The following is an 18518-nucleotide window of genomic DNA, read 5'->3' as shown; positions in this document are numbered from 1 at the left end:
AAACAAAACATAATTATTATGTTTAGACTTATTTATAATAAAAAAAAAAAAATTTCTCCTAAAGGGAAAATAATGTAAATTTAAAATGTTTTGACGTAATTGGGTAACCGAATAAACGACGACGACGACGAAAGAGAAACCCAAAATATAACAAGCCCGAATAATAATAATAATAATAATAATAATAATGATAATGATAACGATAACAATGTTAATGTTAATAATAATAATAATAATAATAATAATAGTTTCACACCTTCGTTCGAAACCTGATCGGATATCGTTAATATTTAAAAAGGAAACGCGAAACTGTTTTAAAAGAAAAATAATTTTCCATCGATGAGTGACACGTTTACGCCGCGTTTTTCCTTTTCTTCCCACACGACCCCCCCCGCATGATAAATGAGAATGATAATAATAATAATAATAATAATGATAATAAATTTAAAATTTAAAAATTTCAAAGAAAAACAAAAAAAATTCTTTGACCATCCTTCAAATTTGTAAATACGCGCGGGTTCCATCATTCGATCGGCCATCTTTAAACGGTTTTCGCGTGCGTTTTTGCGTACGTGCGTACTTGCGTGCGTTTGCGTTTATTTTTAAAAATAACAAAAAAAAAAAAAAATTCAGAAAGTTATTACCCACGATAAAACCACGTCAATAATACCAATAAGAAAATTATCTGACAACATTACCATCATTCGCGTTGTTTCCACTTATTATTATTATTATTATTTTCAATTACTATCCGGTGATAATAATGATAATAATGTTTTTTTTTCAATCTCGATTTTTAATTCCTTTCCCTGATTTCATAGGAACAACGTAACGCGTAATCGATTTTCATAGATTTCGATTAACTTCGCCCGACCTATCGACCCCACTGACCGTGCACTTTGACATTTACGAAATCCCTCCTGTGTCCGTCTTCCTTCGTATATTATTAAGTAATTTTTTCCCCTCTCTTCCCTAACATATCCCCAAAGCGCTATAGCCAACCGTTAAGGAAAAAAAAAAAAAACATTCCGATCGTGGTTTTCTTTTCTTTTCTTTTCTTTTCTTTTCTTTCTTTTTTTTCTATTCTTATTCTCGTGCTCGAAATTACTAAAGCAGTAATAATAATAATGATGATGATGATGATGGTGATGATGACAAAACTCGTGGGAAATATTACTTGTACCGCATAATTAGTATATATCGAAACTTCTGACGGTTTTAATTAATTAATGACGTCATCGTTTTTATAAAAATTAAACGACGCGTCCGTGAATAAATTGTCGCGAAAAACGCGACGACGTTCGTTCGCCGCGAACAATTAAAAGGTTTTCACTCCGACGTATTATTATGAATTTATGCGTCGAAGCGTACGCGCGGCGTATTCTATACGTTCGTCATCACCCGTTCGGTGACTCATAAGAAAAACGTTCTTGGCTTCTTTTTTTTAATGTTTTATACCCGGCGTTTTCTCGCACTCACGGTCAAATTTTTAAATACGATGACGTCACCTATCGTCGCCTGAACCTACCGCGCCCTCCCCCGTATTTTTTTTTTTTCGTTCGATAAAAATCCGAAAAATTTAACATTAATAATAATAATAATAAAATACCTGAGTCGGTCGGAAGACATCTTTGACAAGAGAGAGAGAGAGAGAGAGAGAAAGTGCGTAACCGAATGATTTCGCATATTTTACTCATTTTTATGCAATTTCTGCAACTTATACACACTCGTATATAATAATAATAATAATAACAACTTAACGGACATTATTATAAATGATGATGATGACGATTAATAACGAAGAAGATAGCTCGACCTTTATTTTCTTTTCAACGCGTGCGTTTTTTTTTTTTTCGTTCGCCCTCACTCGATAAATTATTTTTATTCGCGAAAAAAAAACAAAATGGCGGTAATTTTTTTTTTTTCGTTTTGCGGTTTATGTAAACGACAACTTTCAACATCAGGAGTCGATGTAGGTGATACGCTGCGTATTTAACGCGCGTATTTAAATAAAAAATTAAAAATATATAATGAAAACGTGAATTTTTTGTTTTGTTTTTTTTTTCTTTTAAATCTCAACGGAAACAAAAATACATTTTTCTCATTAATAATAATAATAATAATTATAATAATAATTCTCAAGAACGTAAAAAACACGAACGACTCAAACGTGACGACACAAAACGATCGTGTTTAATGTTTTTTTTTTTTTTTTAAATCTTTGAAAAGGAGACGACATTTTCTTTCGAATTTTCGCCCGGAAAACGACACAACAACCGAGGGGGAAAAAAAAAAAAAACTTTTCCAGTGGGAAGAAAATTTTCCGACCGATAATAATTTTATGTGAGTGACGTCACTCACACAAATCATCACCCATCGATCAAAATCGAACGTTATTAACGTTCGAAATGGGTGTGAAGTCATCGCCAAGTCGTTTTTAACGGTTTCGAATTTCGTTTTGGAAACAAAAAAAGTCGTTAATCGCATGGGAACGCCATTTAAAACAAAACAAACAACCCAAGAAGCAAAACAAACAAGACGAAAAAAACATTAATAATAATAATAATAATAATAATAATAAATCAAGAAATACGGTTTTTTTCCTTTTTTTTTTAATTTTTCTCTTTCGAAAGATTTCGAACGTTCGCACGCACGTAAGTCAACAAACAACCACAACAACAACAACAACAACAACCGTTTCTTTTTAACGTTTACGAACTAAGGTACCAGAAAAAAAAAACATTACGCGCACGCACGCACACACGCCCACTTTAAAATGCGGGTATTTAAATCGTAGATAATCCAACGTTACCACACATCACTTCCGGCACGAATTTGTTTGTTTCCTTCCTACTCCCCTCCCTCCTCCCCTCTCTCTCTCGAAAAAAAGTAGAAATTAAAACTTTTTAAATTACCTGGTGTCCGGGTAAAATTTTCTGATTTTCCGAAAAAACTTTTCGCAGTCGTGAAAATTCATTCCTTCTCCGACATTTTCTTTTTACAATAACTAACGCCCCGTTCTCACGTAATTTCTTTTCCAATTTATTTCAACCTTAAAAAATAAATATTATTATTATTATCAATGTAAAAATATTATATTCGATTATTTTTTTTTTTTAAAAATCGTGAGATTCAATTTAATACTGAACAAAAAAAAAATTATAAAAGGAAAAAACCAGTCTGAACAATTTATTTATTCCCTTCGAAGTAGTAGCAGTACTTTTTTATTTTTATTATTATTATTATTATTAATTTATTGACGTCAATATCGATTCGCATCGAAACCTTCCTATAATATATATATATATATATATATATATATATATATACAAGTGTTTTCAGACATTTTCTTATAATCACGACGTGGATTTACGACGTCATCGACGTACGATTCTAATTCCACGATAATCTTTTTCCTCCGATTCGATTTTCATTGGATTTTTGTGAGTTTAATTTTCACGATTTTTTATTTTTTAATATTTTCATTCATTATAAAAAATTTCAAATCGTGTCGCGTGAACCCTCACTCCCCTCCCTTCCCCCCAAAAAAATAAAAAATCCGGTCGTAATATAAATCACGTTTGATTGTTTTTTTTATTTTTTTTGAGTTTGTGTCGAAATTTTTTTTAAATTACGAAAACGAAAAGGAAAAACTATTATTATTATCATTATCATTATTATTATCGTTTAAACATTTAACATTTTAAATATTTTTTTAAGAAAAAAAAAAAACATGCTAGAAAAATTAATTAATATTAATAAACACGTCGATTAATGTTATTTATTTATTTATTTATTTATTTTTTTTTTTAATATATTAAAAATCACAAAAATCTTATCACATCACAATAAAAAACAGGTTTATGGTATTTTTTTTTATTTATGCTAATGATAATGATAAAAAAAAAGAAAAAACGTTGTCGTAAGAAAAAAAAAGAAAGAAAAAAATGTTGTAAGTAAAAAACAAAAAAATAAATAACTTTTTTCTTTCTTTCTTTTCTCTCTCTCCCCTCCCACCCTACCTCCCTACCTCCCCCTCGTCGAATAGATAAAAAAAAAAAAATAACAAAAAAATGTGAGAAAAAAAACAAACAAACAAAAAAAAATTTTTCTAGTAAATCGTACCTGATTGTTCACCTTTATAAACAAAAAACATACACAATAACATTTTGAACTGGTGGGCAGGCAAGAGAAGCAGCCTCGAAATCGTGTTTGACCCTCAACACGGTCAAGAAATTTTTTTTTTTTCTTTTTTTTCTCTTTTCTTTTCTCTACAACAAAATATAATTTTTTTTTTTTATTATAGCTACCGCTAGTAGTAGTTGTGGTGGTGGTAACAGTGGTAGTAGTAGTAGTAGTAGAAGTAGAAGCTAAACTCGGTCAAAACTCTTTTTTTTTAAAAAAAAAAAAAAAAATTACACAACTAATAATTAATATATAAATTGATTTTTTTTTTTAGTAAACAGGTAGTTTTTTAGTTGCATTGATTTGAAAACCAAAAATTTCTTTCGTACCTTAAATTTAAACTTTTTTTATAAATCAAATATTCAAAAAAATTTCTTTTTTTATATATATATATATTATATGTGTCATAAATTAAATTATAAATTACATTAACGTTTAAGGTTCCAATGACCTACTATTATAAAAACAATTACGTTATTATATTTTCTCTCTCTCTCTCTCTCTTTTACACAAATAACTACAATCATAACAATGTTTTTTTATTATATATATATATATATTTAAATAATAATTGTACGAATTTGTTTTAAATTATTATTATTTTTTTTTAATGTCTAACTCTTACCGCCTTTTTTTAATAATTTTTTTCTCTCTCTTTCTCTTTCTTCCTTATTCACAACTTTTCTTTTCTTTTAAACCTTTTTATTTATTTAAACCGTTTATTTATATAATAAAACGAAAAGACATTAAATACATAAATAAATAAATAAAATAAAACTCACATAAATTTTTTTTTTCTTATATATATCTTGTTTGCTTTATAACCAACACGCTCACGGTAACTAAATATGGAACAGAGCGTAACTCCTATATGTAAGACAGGTTTGAACTTAATTAATATTAACCACATTGGTATTGTTGAAAACGCGGCAAATTTGATGCGTTCGTGAAATTTTTTTTTTTTTTTTCAAATTTAAGTTGGCAGCTATGACATCGTACGTTAATTTTTTTATTTTTTTTATTTTTTTCCCCATATTGATGTTGATTCCATTTCCTTCTTTTATTGAATGTGTTGAAATAATTTTTTTTTTGACTGAAAAAAAAAAAAATTTAATTATGTATTATTTTAATAAGTTATGTATACGATTGTGTTTTGTTTATCATTAAAAATTAAATAAAAATAATAATAATTAATTGATTAATGATGATTTACGTTATTATTTTCAAATTAATATTTTTTTTTAATTATAATTATAGGTGATAAATTTTTTTTTTTTTACAATAATAATAATTAATAATATTTTATGGAGTTTATTTATTAAATAAGTTATAATTACGTCGTAAATAATTATTTGTTTTTTTATTTTTTCAATGAGGTAATTATAGAATGTGATAATTTATGGAGTTTGAATTTTTTTTTCATACATTCTTTTAATTTTTGTTTTCCCTTCGATGTTATCTTTAAAAATAACTTTCAAAATTAATAATGTTGTCGATATAAGAGCAAAACTTTAAAAAATTTGTTTTAGTTTTGACAACACTATGTCATACAATAACTATCATCATATGAATACATCTTTTTAATATTTTCTTTTAAAAGTTTTTTACATTTCGAATTGTCTTGTCTCTCGTATGTGTTGTCATTACAAACGAGACATATTAATTAATTTTAAATTGATTTGTTGATAATGAAGTTATTAAAATGAATGAATATTATTGAATTGTTAAATAAACACTTATGAAGTGTTTCAAATGAAATGTTGTCATTACTTTCTAATATCAGGTTTTTGATTTTAATTAAAAAGTATTTTTTTTTTTTACATACGTTTAAATTTGTCTATATTTGGAATAAACGAATTGCACATTTTAAAATGTTTTTTTAAGCACTGATCTAATTATACATATATAACATTGATCATAAAAAAAGATACATATATTTAATATTTCAAAGTATATATTTTATATGAAAACCACCAATCAATGTTGTGTAATAAATCATAAGTAAGTTATTTATTACAAAATTTAAAAAAAAGTCTTATAATTTACCTTTTTTTTTTTTCTTATTCTCAAAAATAAAAATGATGAATGCTTGATTACTCTTAAGCAATTCAAAGCCAAAAGTAGTTCAACGTGAAGTAAAATTTATTCATACAAAAAAAAAACTATAATTTCCTTTCTTACCATATTTGTTTAAATACAAGGGCATATTTAATTTGAAAAATATCAAACAATTATTCACGACCATCGAATATTAAATTTTTTTTACACATTTTCAAAATTTTTCACTTTGTTCGGCGGTGTTCTAGACTACGTTAATTTTTTCCCTCTCACATCTTTTCAAATTATTTTCATTTTTAATTTAAAAAAATAATAAATAGAAAAATTTTTTAAGTTTAATTGATTTAACGAAAAATAATATGGAAATCAGTTATTAATATTTTTCAAAAACAATTATTTAAGAAAATAATTTACATTCAAGTAAAGCTAATTTGATTGAAAAAATCAATTTCCGGTTTTTGGCGCGTACGCGTACAGTTTAACGGTTTTTCTTTATGGCGGGTTCATTTTGTTCGATTTATTAGTGTTCTAGAAATTTTTGTGCTTGTAGAAAATTTTCTGAAATGTGCTAAAGGGCAAAGTGAGTATTTTTATGATTACGATAAATAGACCAAAAGATTACATAAAATAACTTGCTTAAAAGCTAAATAATACTGGGTTTGTGAAGTATCCATTTATAATTCTAGAACCTTCGATTTCACAATTTTAAATTTTACTATAAAAATACATTATAATCTTTTTAATAATGATAATTACTTCGAATTTAACTATATATAATGTTTTCTTTGTGTGACCTCTTAATATTAATTGCTTATAAACTTAAAAAGTTTCACTTTTATTCGATATAAAAACAATTTTTAATATTAATAACCAATCATTAAAATTTCCAATGAATTAACTTAATGTTAGTAATAAAATAGTTTAATGGCAATTATTTTTTTTTCTTTCCATGCTTTCATTGTTTTAAACAATGAAAAACAAAATTATACTGTTATTATACATAAATTTACCAAACCAACAGCATACGATTGTTAAAATTATTAAAAAAATTTTTTTTTTTTATAAATGCTACTTTTACAATGGGATTTCATTAAGGAGTAAAAATGAATAATATATTAAATACTGAATAAATTATTACCAATATATTATAGAATTAAATGGTTCAATTTAAATCAAATGCAAAATACATTAAATTGTATTAATATTTTAGTTTCGATTAGCAAAACTTTAAATCAGTTTCAAGAGAAAGACAGCATGTTTTACATCAGTACAAATAATGATAATTATCAAAATTAAATTAAAATACTTTTTTTTTTTAATTACACATAAAGGAAAAAAACAGAAATTAATCGATTATATATATATAAATAAAAAATTTAATTTTTATTACTCATAGATTACAATTCGCCTTTGTCTTTCCTTTGTTGAATCATTTCTCTTAAATTATTTTCGCTATCTTTTAAACTTCTTTCTAAATACGATTTAGAATTTTCTAATGTTTTAATTTTTTCGTCTGCTTTGTCGTACCTAAAAAGTATATATTTAAGTAAAATTTTTAATAATGAATTTTCATTATAGATATTTATCGATAATAATTTCATGTCTTCCACATGATGTGGATGACATGATGATGTAAATGACGATAATGATTCATAAAAATTCAATTAAATATTAATTACCTTTCTTGAACATGTTGATTAATTGTGTCTTTGTCTGTAAATACAAACATTCTTCCTATTCCTTCATACATTTTATTATTAGGTTTTAATTTTAATATTTCTGTTTGTGTTAGCTTTGAATGTGCTTTTGTATGATTCAATTGCTCAATTTGAATATCAGCCATTTTAATTTTTTGTTTCGTTTCGATCATTTTCGCTTGAAGCTCTTGAAAAGCCTAATAAATTAATTATTCATACACATCAAATCATTTAAAAAAAACTCACACACACATATATATTTATTTTTTTAAAAATAAATATGAAATACTCATCCAACAAAAACATAACCTATACTTAATTATAATTATCATTTACATAACATGGCCGAAAAATTTTTTTGTAATTTTTTTTTAACTTACTTTTTTCAACTCCAAATCAACTTGTACAACTTTTGACATTTTATATATATATTTTTAAACGTTATTATTTCAATAAATAAACTTCATGTGTTCAATAAAAATTTAAATATAAAATGTCAGTCGAGTTAATCAGTCTTGCCAACATATGTATAGCATCCAAATCAAATTAAAAAAAATTATTCTCCCCATTTTATTAATAATCAATTTATGTAATAATACAAGTATCAATAAAATTAAAAAAAAATAAATTTTACCAAATTTTATGATAATAATTATATTTTATTATAATTTTTTTTAATGATAGAAAATTACCAGCAATTTAAAAAAAAAAAATGGCTAATTTTATGCCAACTGACTTAAATATTGGGACATGTTTAATTGACAATAAATAAAATTATAGAAAAATTTACATTGATAATATTCAAAGTTATAATTAAATAATTTAACTTAAAAATTTTTTATTAAATTATAGGTTTAATTTATAATTTTGTCATGCTAAAATTTTGTCCTAATGTATATTATTAATTTTAATATGATTTTAAAAATTTTAATGTTCATTAATTATTTTATTTTTTAGGTGTTGTTAAAATCAGTGAATGAAAGTGTTCTGGAAAATTCTCTATTGAACTTGTCATCAAAAGAAAAAGTAAGTTTATTAAAAAAATTTTTTCAATCATAATTAATTTAATTTAATTTTTTTTACACATAACAATACATTTTTCTTTTTTTTTTTTTTTTTGTATCTTATTACACTTTGGTCACTTCATATATATTTATAATTTATTGAATTATATTTTAAAACGATTTTTTTTCTCGTAAATATATACATATAAAAAAAAAAAAAAAATTACAACGCAATATGTACAATAATATTGTTCGGGGTTAAGTCCAACCATACTAACCAAAAAAATATGAAATGAGAAATATCAAATGCGTAATTGTCGTTTGTTTCTCTTAATATCAAGGTTCAAATAAAAAAATTTTGTCGCTTTTAACAAAAGGTTAAAGTTTAAACGGTTTTAAAAAAATTGATGATGAGTAAAAATATTAAGTATCGGTACAATGACAATGATACTAACGATAGGCGAAAACATAAAACACTCTGACACAGAACATTATAAAAAATTAAGTTAAAAAAAAAAAAAAATAAAAGTATAACCGATTTTAAATTGTAACATTGGTTTGTCGAAACAATGTTTAGGTTTATTAACTACTGGGGGTTTAACTAAAAATGTCTTCGGTGTTAAATTTTTTGTCGAAGAATTTTTAACACTGAAACTAATTTTAACACGATAAGATTGTGTTGATACAGGCAAACAAACAAACAAACTTTTTGTATTTCTCTTTGGTTAGTTAAGGGAGGAGGTATGAGGAGGAGGAGGACTTATTCCCATTTATTATAAAAAGTCCTTCAAAGAGTATTATTGTTTGTGTTTGTGTGTTTATATATATATATATATATATATATATATATTTACAATTTTTCTCCGCTTAAACTAATCATGTTGTAATAACTATGATCTGGAAATCGATCAAGTTCAATGTAATCCGTTTCACTAAGTAAAAGTTGTTCGAGAAGTGTAACGAGCTCTTGAAAACTCGGCCTTTCTTTCGGATCTTTATCCCAACAATAATACATAATGTTATATAATTCTCTTCTACAATGTTCGGGTTTTTCCAATCTGTAACCGTCTCTTACTTTTCTCATTACATCCGCCGCGGCTAAACCAGGATACGGCGTGGAACCTTTTAAAAAAAAAAACGAAAATGTCACGTAGTAAAATATCACCCCAATAAATTATAAATACGGGGGGTTTACGATAATAATACCTAGAGTGACGATTTCCCAAATCAAAACACCGAATCCCCAAACATCCGATTTAACGGAAAATATATTGTCGTATAATGATTCCGGAGCCATCCATCTTATTGGTAAACGTCCTTCACTTTTTCTTTCGTACACGTGACTACCTATTATGTCACGGGCAAAACCAAAATCTGCAACTTTACAAACTTGATCGTTGTTGACGAGTATGTTTCGTGCAGCTAAATCTCTATGAATGATCTATTTAAAAAAAATGGTTAAAATGAAATTGATTTCATGAAAATTTTTAATATTAATTAATTAATAATTTTCTTACTCCTTTATTTGATAAGAATTCCATTCCTCTTGCGCACTGATAAGCAAAACTTGTCAAATCTCTTGACGTTAAAGTTTTACTTTCTCCGTGCATGTTTCCATAACATCTTTCAGCTCTTGAATTTCTCAAGTAGCTTTGTAATTTTCCCAAAGAAACAAATTCCATGATTACAAAAAGTGGATCTGATAGAAAAAGAAAAAGAAAAAATTATGAAAATGTTTCTGTAGCGATATGAATGTTTTTGATTATCAAAAAAAAAAAAAAAAATTTGTTTGTACCTTTTTTAGTACAACAACCTAAAAGTCTGACGATGTTTGGATGAGGTTCTAATGATTTCATAACTTCCAATTCTTGTAATAAATCTTTTCTTTCTTTTTCTCCAGCACTTTCTTTAAGGGTTTTCACGGCGACAACCGTTGTTCCTTCTCTTCCTGTGAAAAATATATAATAATAATAATATTTAATTACTAAAAAAATAAATTAGTTAATAATTTTTTTTTTTAAATTTTCCAAATTATGTACAATTTTTTTTTTATTATAAAAGGGGACGATTTAATTTCATTCGACGCGCTTCCGCCGTTTCATTTTTGTTTCCTTCTTCTTCTTCTCCTCCTCCTCCTCCTCCTTTTTCTCCTCCTTCTTTTTCTTTTTCTTTTTCTTCTTTTTTTTCAGGTTGCCTACATGAATCATCAACGCAAACCACAATTTTCGGTACTTGTGTCATTTTTTCAAAATTTTGTGTCGCACAAACGATAACTCTTGGTAAAACATCTTCCGGTAAACATTCATCCTCTTGTTCTTCTTCAAGTGGTGGAGGCTCTGGAGGCATGTCGGAGGGTTTTATGTCTTTTAAAACTGCAGCTTCTCGCAAAGCGGTGATTTTAACGTTTAATTTATCAAATTCTTCGCATTTATCCGCGAGTTCTTTCATTTTAATTTTTCTTAATTTAAGTTCGCTTTGACTCGCCCTCCACCTTTTTCTTTTACGATCCAATCTTCCGACTTCTTTTTCTAAATCTCTTATTTCGTATCTTAATTCTATGAATTTCTTATAATAACCCTCTAATTTTTCAATTATGACTTTCGGTTGCAATTTTGAAGCAATTTCTTCCGTGGGTCTTCTCGGCTCCGGTTGCGGAGGAACGTTTTTGTTTTTTTTTGCAGGTTGAGGTTTTCCTTTTCCTGATTTTCCACGTATTGGGTCCGATCCTACTTTAGATGGCGAAACAGTTTGTGTTGAACTCGGTGGAGCTCCAGTCGATGGAGTTGGACCCGATTGAGCTGCAGTCAGTGGAGTTGCAGCCGATGGATCTGCAATCAGTGGAGCCTCAGCCGGTCGAGCTTCAGCCGGTTGAACCGTTTCCGGTGGAGTTGGTTGAGGATTTTCGAATGTAGGTGGTGCAGGTATGCCTGGTATAAGTGGTTTCTGAACTTGTTGAACTTCATCATTTTCCTCTTCTTCAAAATATAATTCTTCTTCGTCAGCCATCTTTTATTATGTTTTTGTACTTTTACTTAAAATTTTCCAAATTTTTAATTAAGCATTTTTTTTTTATTTTTTATTTTTTTTTATTATTTACTCCGCCATATTTAAAACGAATTTTCGAGCAGAAAATAAATTCCCCCCCCCTCCCTTTTATTTTTTTTTCTTTTCGAGAAATAATCGAACAAGCATTTAAAAAAAAAAACGTAAATCATGGTACTACTTGGAGTGACGGTGCTAAAATTTCTTACCATCTATATTTAATGCTTCGCATCTCCAAACTTGTCCAAAACATCCTTCTCCTAATATGTTGAATACTTTAAGATGATGCCTTGGAAATTCCCACTTGTCACCAGGTTTGATAATATCACGATCGTTTTGTATAGGAGGAGGCTTAAAAAAATAATAATAATAATGATAATTCTTTTTTACGTTCTGATCTTCGTTCTTTAAAATTTTTTTTTTTTTTAAAGTAAAAATTATATACCATTGGTGCTCTGTCGCTATCCCATCCTTCGTATCTGTTACTAAATGCTCTTGGACCTCTCCAATGATGCATAGCAATCGGATCTTCTAAAATGATACCGCCGTGAGATTCTTTTCTCTGAAAATTATTTTTTATTTTTTCAGTTAAAAAAATTCTTGCGATTATTCGAGATAAAAAAAATTTATTTATTTTATTTTTTTTTACCAAGTCATCCTTTTGCATTTTGTTACGGTATTTTATAAGTTTTCTTCTGAACAAAAATGCAACGAGTACTGTTGAAAATATGATACCACATACAACAGCTGTTGGAATGATAGTGTAAGCGATTTCATTAGACGATACATTTGTTGAATTTGCCGTGACATTTATTTTGGTACTTATAAAAGGAGGAGGAGGAGAAGGAGATGTCGTCGTCATCGTTTCTTCATCTTCTTCATCTGGAAAATTAAAAAAAAAAAATTTTTACAAATAATTATTGACCTTGTATCGATCGATTATTGAATTGTTTTCTTTCTTTTCTTTGACGTACCTTGTTTTACAGTCGTTATAAAATTTTTTTCAGTCTTTTGTTTAGTTGGGATAACGTGTTCCAATGTGGAAATAATTTTTGGAGGAGAAACAATATCGGGTTGTGGTTGTTGTTGTTGTACAATGGGATGATTTGGTAATAAATATGGCGGATAATAACCGGGTCTCGGTGATTTATTAAATGATGAATCTTTGGTACCGTTTCCGTTTGAATTTTTTATATTTATAAAAACTTCACTTTTCATCGTCAGGTGTCCATCGTTTACCGTGACATACATTAAAAATTTTTCTCCTCCCTGTCGACAAAAAAAAAAAAAATGGCGTTTTGACGTATTCGAATAACGGAAAACGGATTTAAAAAAAAAAATTAATTAAATTCTCACTCTTTTTTCCAGGGATTCTTTTAATTTAACAACTCCCGTTTCCGGATCTATAACAAAAGGATTTTTTTTATTCGGATCAATCATTTCTAATCCGAATCTGAGCGTGTCGTTTTCTTGATCGAATGCTTTTACACGTGTTATTATTGATCCCACAGGTTCGAATATCGGAATATCCCAAGATCTGTCGAGTGTTAATATCGGCGGTGAATTCTCGCTGAAGAGATGTTGTCCATGTGCTAAAACAAACATTTCAAAAAAACACTTGGCTACATCTCAATATAAAAACAAAATGGCGGATATCTAATTAAACAGGTAAATTTACACCTTTTTGTTTTTTTTACTCAACATAATTATTTCACAATCATCCAAAAGGGGGAGGGGAAAACAAACAAACTTTAATCGTGAAAGTTTAATCACGTTTTTCTATGAATAAATCACGAAAAAGAGTAAAAAATTAGGTTATTATAAAATGTTTTTATAAAATTTACATGTTTTTGATTGATAAAATTATGTTTGTTTGTTTGTTTGTTTCCCCTTCGCTCACAAAACAAAATACTTTCTCAAAAATTAAGGAAGTCGAAATAATAATAATAATAATAATGTAAAAGAAATTTTTGAAAGTTACATGATGATAATGAATTGTTATTATTATCAACATAACATTGTTGTTGTTGTTTGTTGTTGTTGTTTGTTGTTCAAGTCAAAACAATGATAACGTGTATAATAAATCCTTATGAGTAGTCGGTCGGTCAAATTGGTTGAATTTCACAAAAACCCGCGACCAACGTGAATTTTAATAATTTTTTCGAAATTAAATCCTTCTTATCTGTAATAAATTGATAAAATCCAGTTGATGATAACTGGACAAAATTGATACGATGGTAATAAACCGTTATAATATATAAATATAATTATATATATTATAATCGATCACTTAATAATACGAGGACAAATATTTTTTTTAAAAAACCGTTAAATTTTTTTTTTTTTAACTGGTAGTAATAATTACAAGACACGAAAGTTGTTTTTACGGTGGTGAAATCGGTTTTTTTTATTTAAAAAAAAAAAAAAAAATTCGAACGCGTAAAAGTAGTTTATCGCCATTTTTTTTTTTTTTTAAACTACAGCCTTAGAGAAAAAAAAAAATTATTATTTATTTTATTTATAATATTATTTATTTTAAATAATGAATCGATTTTAATTTGATTGCATTTTATTATTATTAATAATATTATCATAATTTGTAAAATAAGAAGTATGAGAGGGATAATGTTGATTTTGGAATCGTTTGTCGTTTGTTTAGTTTAAAATTTTTCTCCAGTTTAGTAGTATTATTAATTTCTTTGTTCGTTTTAAATTATTTTTAAAAAAATTTATGCTGAGGTAATATAAGGAGTAATTCCGTGAATAAAAAAAAAAAAAAAAAGAAAACGGTTTTTAACTTGTCGACCTTGGTCGAACAAACAAACTGGAAAATGTTGTTATGAAAACGAATTTTTCTTTTTTTTTTTTTTTTTTTGTGATTCGATGGAAAACGTTCATCATCATTATCATTATCATACGTAAATATTCCTGGAAAAAAAATTTATTTTTGGTTCCGGTATAAAAACGTTTCGTTTCGTTTTTTTTTTATATAAGTTAATATAATTGGAATTTTTATCTCGTGCCACGTTTAAAAAAACGTTCGTTTACACCGATAATAACGATAATAAATCCCTTCGCTTATTTTATGTTAATAATTAATCGTGTGAAATTATTATTATTATTATTAAAAACCGTTTGATTTTTCACATCTTGTGCCACGTTTTTTTTTTTTTTCTTTTAAAAACAATTTAACAAAGTGTAACGAGTTTAAAAAAAAAAAAAAAAAACATTTAAACACCTTTCACCGACAATTTAAAAACCATCTCGAAACATTTTTAAATAATAATAATAATAATAATAATAATAATAATAATAATAATAATAATAATAATAATAATTAGGAAGAACAGAAAAGAAAAAAAAAATTTAACGGAAGTAAATGAAAAAAAAAAAAAAATTTTTTTTAATTTGCTCTTTTTTTCCAATTATTATTATTATTTTTTTTTTATTACCTTATTTTCAATTACGGTTAATGATTTATTATTATCATTATTATTATTATAATTAGGTATCAAGTGTCGCGATAAATAAAATAACAATGGCGTCTGATAATAATAATATTTCGACAATGAAAAAAAAAGCTAATAATATAGTTGAAAAAAAAAAAAATTTGTCGGTTTATTTAATTATATCGTGGAAAAATTTACCAAAAAAAAAAAAAAAAATCTTTATTTTATAAACTCGTGAACTTTTGACCCCTTCATAAACTCCGGTGTAAGAAATTAAAAAAAAAAAAATTTTTTTTCGTTAGTGGGATGAAGGCGTAAAAAATTTTTACGCATCCCAAATGCGTTTGTAATCGTTCATTAGCGATTTTGAATTAAATTAACACTTCGATACTGGAATTTATAATAATAATAATAATTTTTGTTGTTTAGACACTGGAGAACGACAATACCTTAAAAAAAAAAACTGGAGAAAAAAAATACAAATTTTAAATTATTCTCAAAGAATTAAAAAAAAAAAAAAAAAAAAAAACAATTCGAAACCGTGTGGAACGTTAACATTTCCGTTAATAATAATTACAAAAAAAAAAAAATTTTATTTTAACCTTTTGACCTTTTTTACGTCGTGACCAATTATAATTTAAATATTTAATTTTTATATATAAATTTATTATCCCGAACGAAATGATTAAAAAAAAAAAAACAAAAAAACGATTTTTGTTCAGAAAATTGAACGAACGTTCGAAATCGTTCGAAAAAAATTTTTAGTCTTCCACGTTTTGTGACGTCATAAAAAGCCAAGGTGAGGGGATCTCCGTTAATGATAAAAATTCCAAAATTCAAAGATGGAAAAAGTGAAAGTTTCAAGTTAAAAAAAAAAAAACAAAATGGACGAATAACAAACGAAAACAAATGATTTCTCTTTTATATTAATAAACTCTTTTCATATACGTTTTTTTTTTTTTCACTTTTAACTTTATCATTATCATCATCATCATCATCATCATCATCATTATTATTATATTAGGTCGAATGAATTTTTAACTCAACGTTAAATTTAAAAGTAACAATTAATTATATTAGTTTAAACCGTTGATTTTTTTTTTTTGTATTGTAAGATGGCCGATCGGAAATAAAATAAATAAAAAAAAAAATAAAGACATTTTTTATAAAGATTGTATAGTTACGATAAAAGGTTTTAATTTATTATTACATTTGTAACGATTGTAGTTAGAGGCGTATTACGAATGATGATAATAATAATAATAATAATAATAATAATAATAATAGTCATAATAAAAATTATGTAATTCAAATAAATTAGTGTCAGAGTTAAGTTAAATAAGTTTTTAGAAGGAACGACGTTTTAAAATGGAGGTTAAAAAAGATGTTATTATTATTATTATCAATATATGTATATATATGATATATGATATAAGTTTGCGGTGTCGAACAAACACAAAATAAAAAAAAAACGGTTGTTGGAACTTAACGTTAAAAATAAAGAGTAAAAATGAAAAGGGTGAAAAAGGTTTAGAGTTGAATGTCTTTGTGTTTGTGTGTTAGAGTTGTTTGTTTGAGTGTGTTTGTGTGTTTGTTTGTGTGTGTGTGTCTTTGTTTGTGTGAGTTAGAGTTGTTTGTAAGTGTGTGTTTGTGTTTGTTTGTGTGTGGGTTTAGGCGTTTGTTTGAGTGTGTGTGTGTGTGTTTGCGTGCATAAAAAAAAATAAAATTTTCAAAATTTTAATTTTTTCATATTCACGTCAGATACCAATTAGGTGAGGGGGAAAAAAATTTTGAACTAACAATCTCATAATTATAATAATAATAATAACAATCTAATAATGATAATACTCATCACAACTTCGTTTTTAATTATAATTAATAATAATAATAATAATAATAATAATAATAATAATAATAATAATAATAATAATAATAATAATAATAATAATAATAATAATAATAATAATAATAATAATAATAATATATAATAATAATAATAATAATAATAATAATAATAATAATAATAATAATAATAATAATAATAATAATAATAATAATAATAATAATAATAATAATAATAATAATAATAATAATAATAATAATAATAATAATAATAATAATAATAATAATAATAATAATAATAATAATAATAATAATAATAATAATAATAATAATAATAATAATAATAATAATAATAATAATAATAATAATAATAATAATAATAATAATAATAATAATAATAATAATAATAATAATAATAATAATAATAATAATAATAATAATAATAATAATAATAATAATAATAATAATAATAATAATAATAATAATAATAATAATAATAATAATAATAATAATAATAATAATAATAATAATAATAATAATAATAATAATAATAATAATAATAATAATAATAATAATAATAATAATAATAATAATAATAATAATAATAAAAGTTTGCCACGTTGTTTTTACCTCTTTTTTTTTTTTAATGAATCAAAGGACAAAAAAAAAAAAAAATTTACGTAAACCTCAAGGTTGGCTGGCTTCTTAACATTCGAACGCAAGTTATTAACAGAAAAAAAAAAAAAAAATTTCAACGATTAACGGTCACGCACGTAAAAAAAAAAATTCCAAAATTAACGAATTCTACGAGTTCTCGTTATCAAAAATACATTTCACGTTCTCTCTCTCTCTCTCTCTCTCTCTCTCTCTCTCTCTTGATAACGGAACACCACGTGTTGACAAAAAACAATTTCAAATTAAAAAATTTTTTCCCTCCCATTTTTTTCCTTTCTTTCTTTCGCGTCACGCGATTTTCCATCGTCAGTTTTACATCATCCCCCCCCCCGCCCAAATCGGTTCCTTATAATAATAATAAAATTTTTCCCTTGATTTTCCTCTTTTATTTTAATTGTTTAACAAGAAGAAAACAACAAACGTTTGCGGGAAATTTTAAAATAACTGATGGTAACGAGGTTATCAACGTATTCAAACAAGGCAATTAAATTAACATCAAAACGGTCGATTATCAAAAATGAGGAAAAGAGAGAGAGAGAGAGAGAGAGAAAGCAAACGACCGATTT

General features: G+C 25.7%; 2 protein-coding genes across 2 annotated transcripts; both read right to left on the bottom strand.

Annotated features, from left to right (window-relative positions):
- Positions 1 to 7640: 7640 nt before the first annotated feature.
- On the bottom strand, positions 7641 to 8359 carry Phum_PHUM596350 (prefoldin subunit, putative; the record flags this gene model as incomplete). The annotated part of the gene is made up of 3 exons (XM_002432602.1): positions 7641 to 7770; positions 7923 to 8137; positions 8321 to 8359. 3 exons carry the CDS (start codon positions 8357 to 8359, stop codon positions 7641 to 7643), a joined length of 384 nt encoding a protein of 127 aa, XP_002432647.1.
- Positions 8360 to 9794: 1435 nt separating this feature from the next.
- Phum_PHUM596340 (tyrosine kinase receptor, putative) lies at positions 9795 to 13591 on the bottom strand (the record flags this gene model as incomplete). Its single annotated transcript, XM_002432601.1, has 10 exons — positions 9795 to 10066; positions 10151 to 10385; positions 10462 to 10643; positions 10740 to 10892; positions 12196 to 12337; positions 12377 to 12391; positions 12432 to 12548; positions 12636 to 12868; positions 12961 to 13255; positions 13343 to 13591. 10 exons carry the CDS (start codon positions 13589 to 13591, stop codon positions 9795 to 9797), a joined length of 1893 nt encoding a protein of 630 aa, XP_002432646.1.
- Positions 13592 to 18518: the final 4927 nt, after the last annotated feature.

The sequence above is a fragment of the Pediculus humanus genome, genomic scaffold (genome assembly GCF_000006295.1).
Source record: "Pediculus humanus corporis 1103172108315 genomic scaffold, whole genome shotgun sequence".
NCBI lineage: Eukaryota > Metazoa > Arthropoda > Insecta > Psocodea > Pediculidae > Pediculus > Pediculus humanus.
This window is presented reverse-complemented; position numbering and strand designations above follow the sequence as displayed.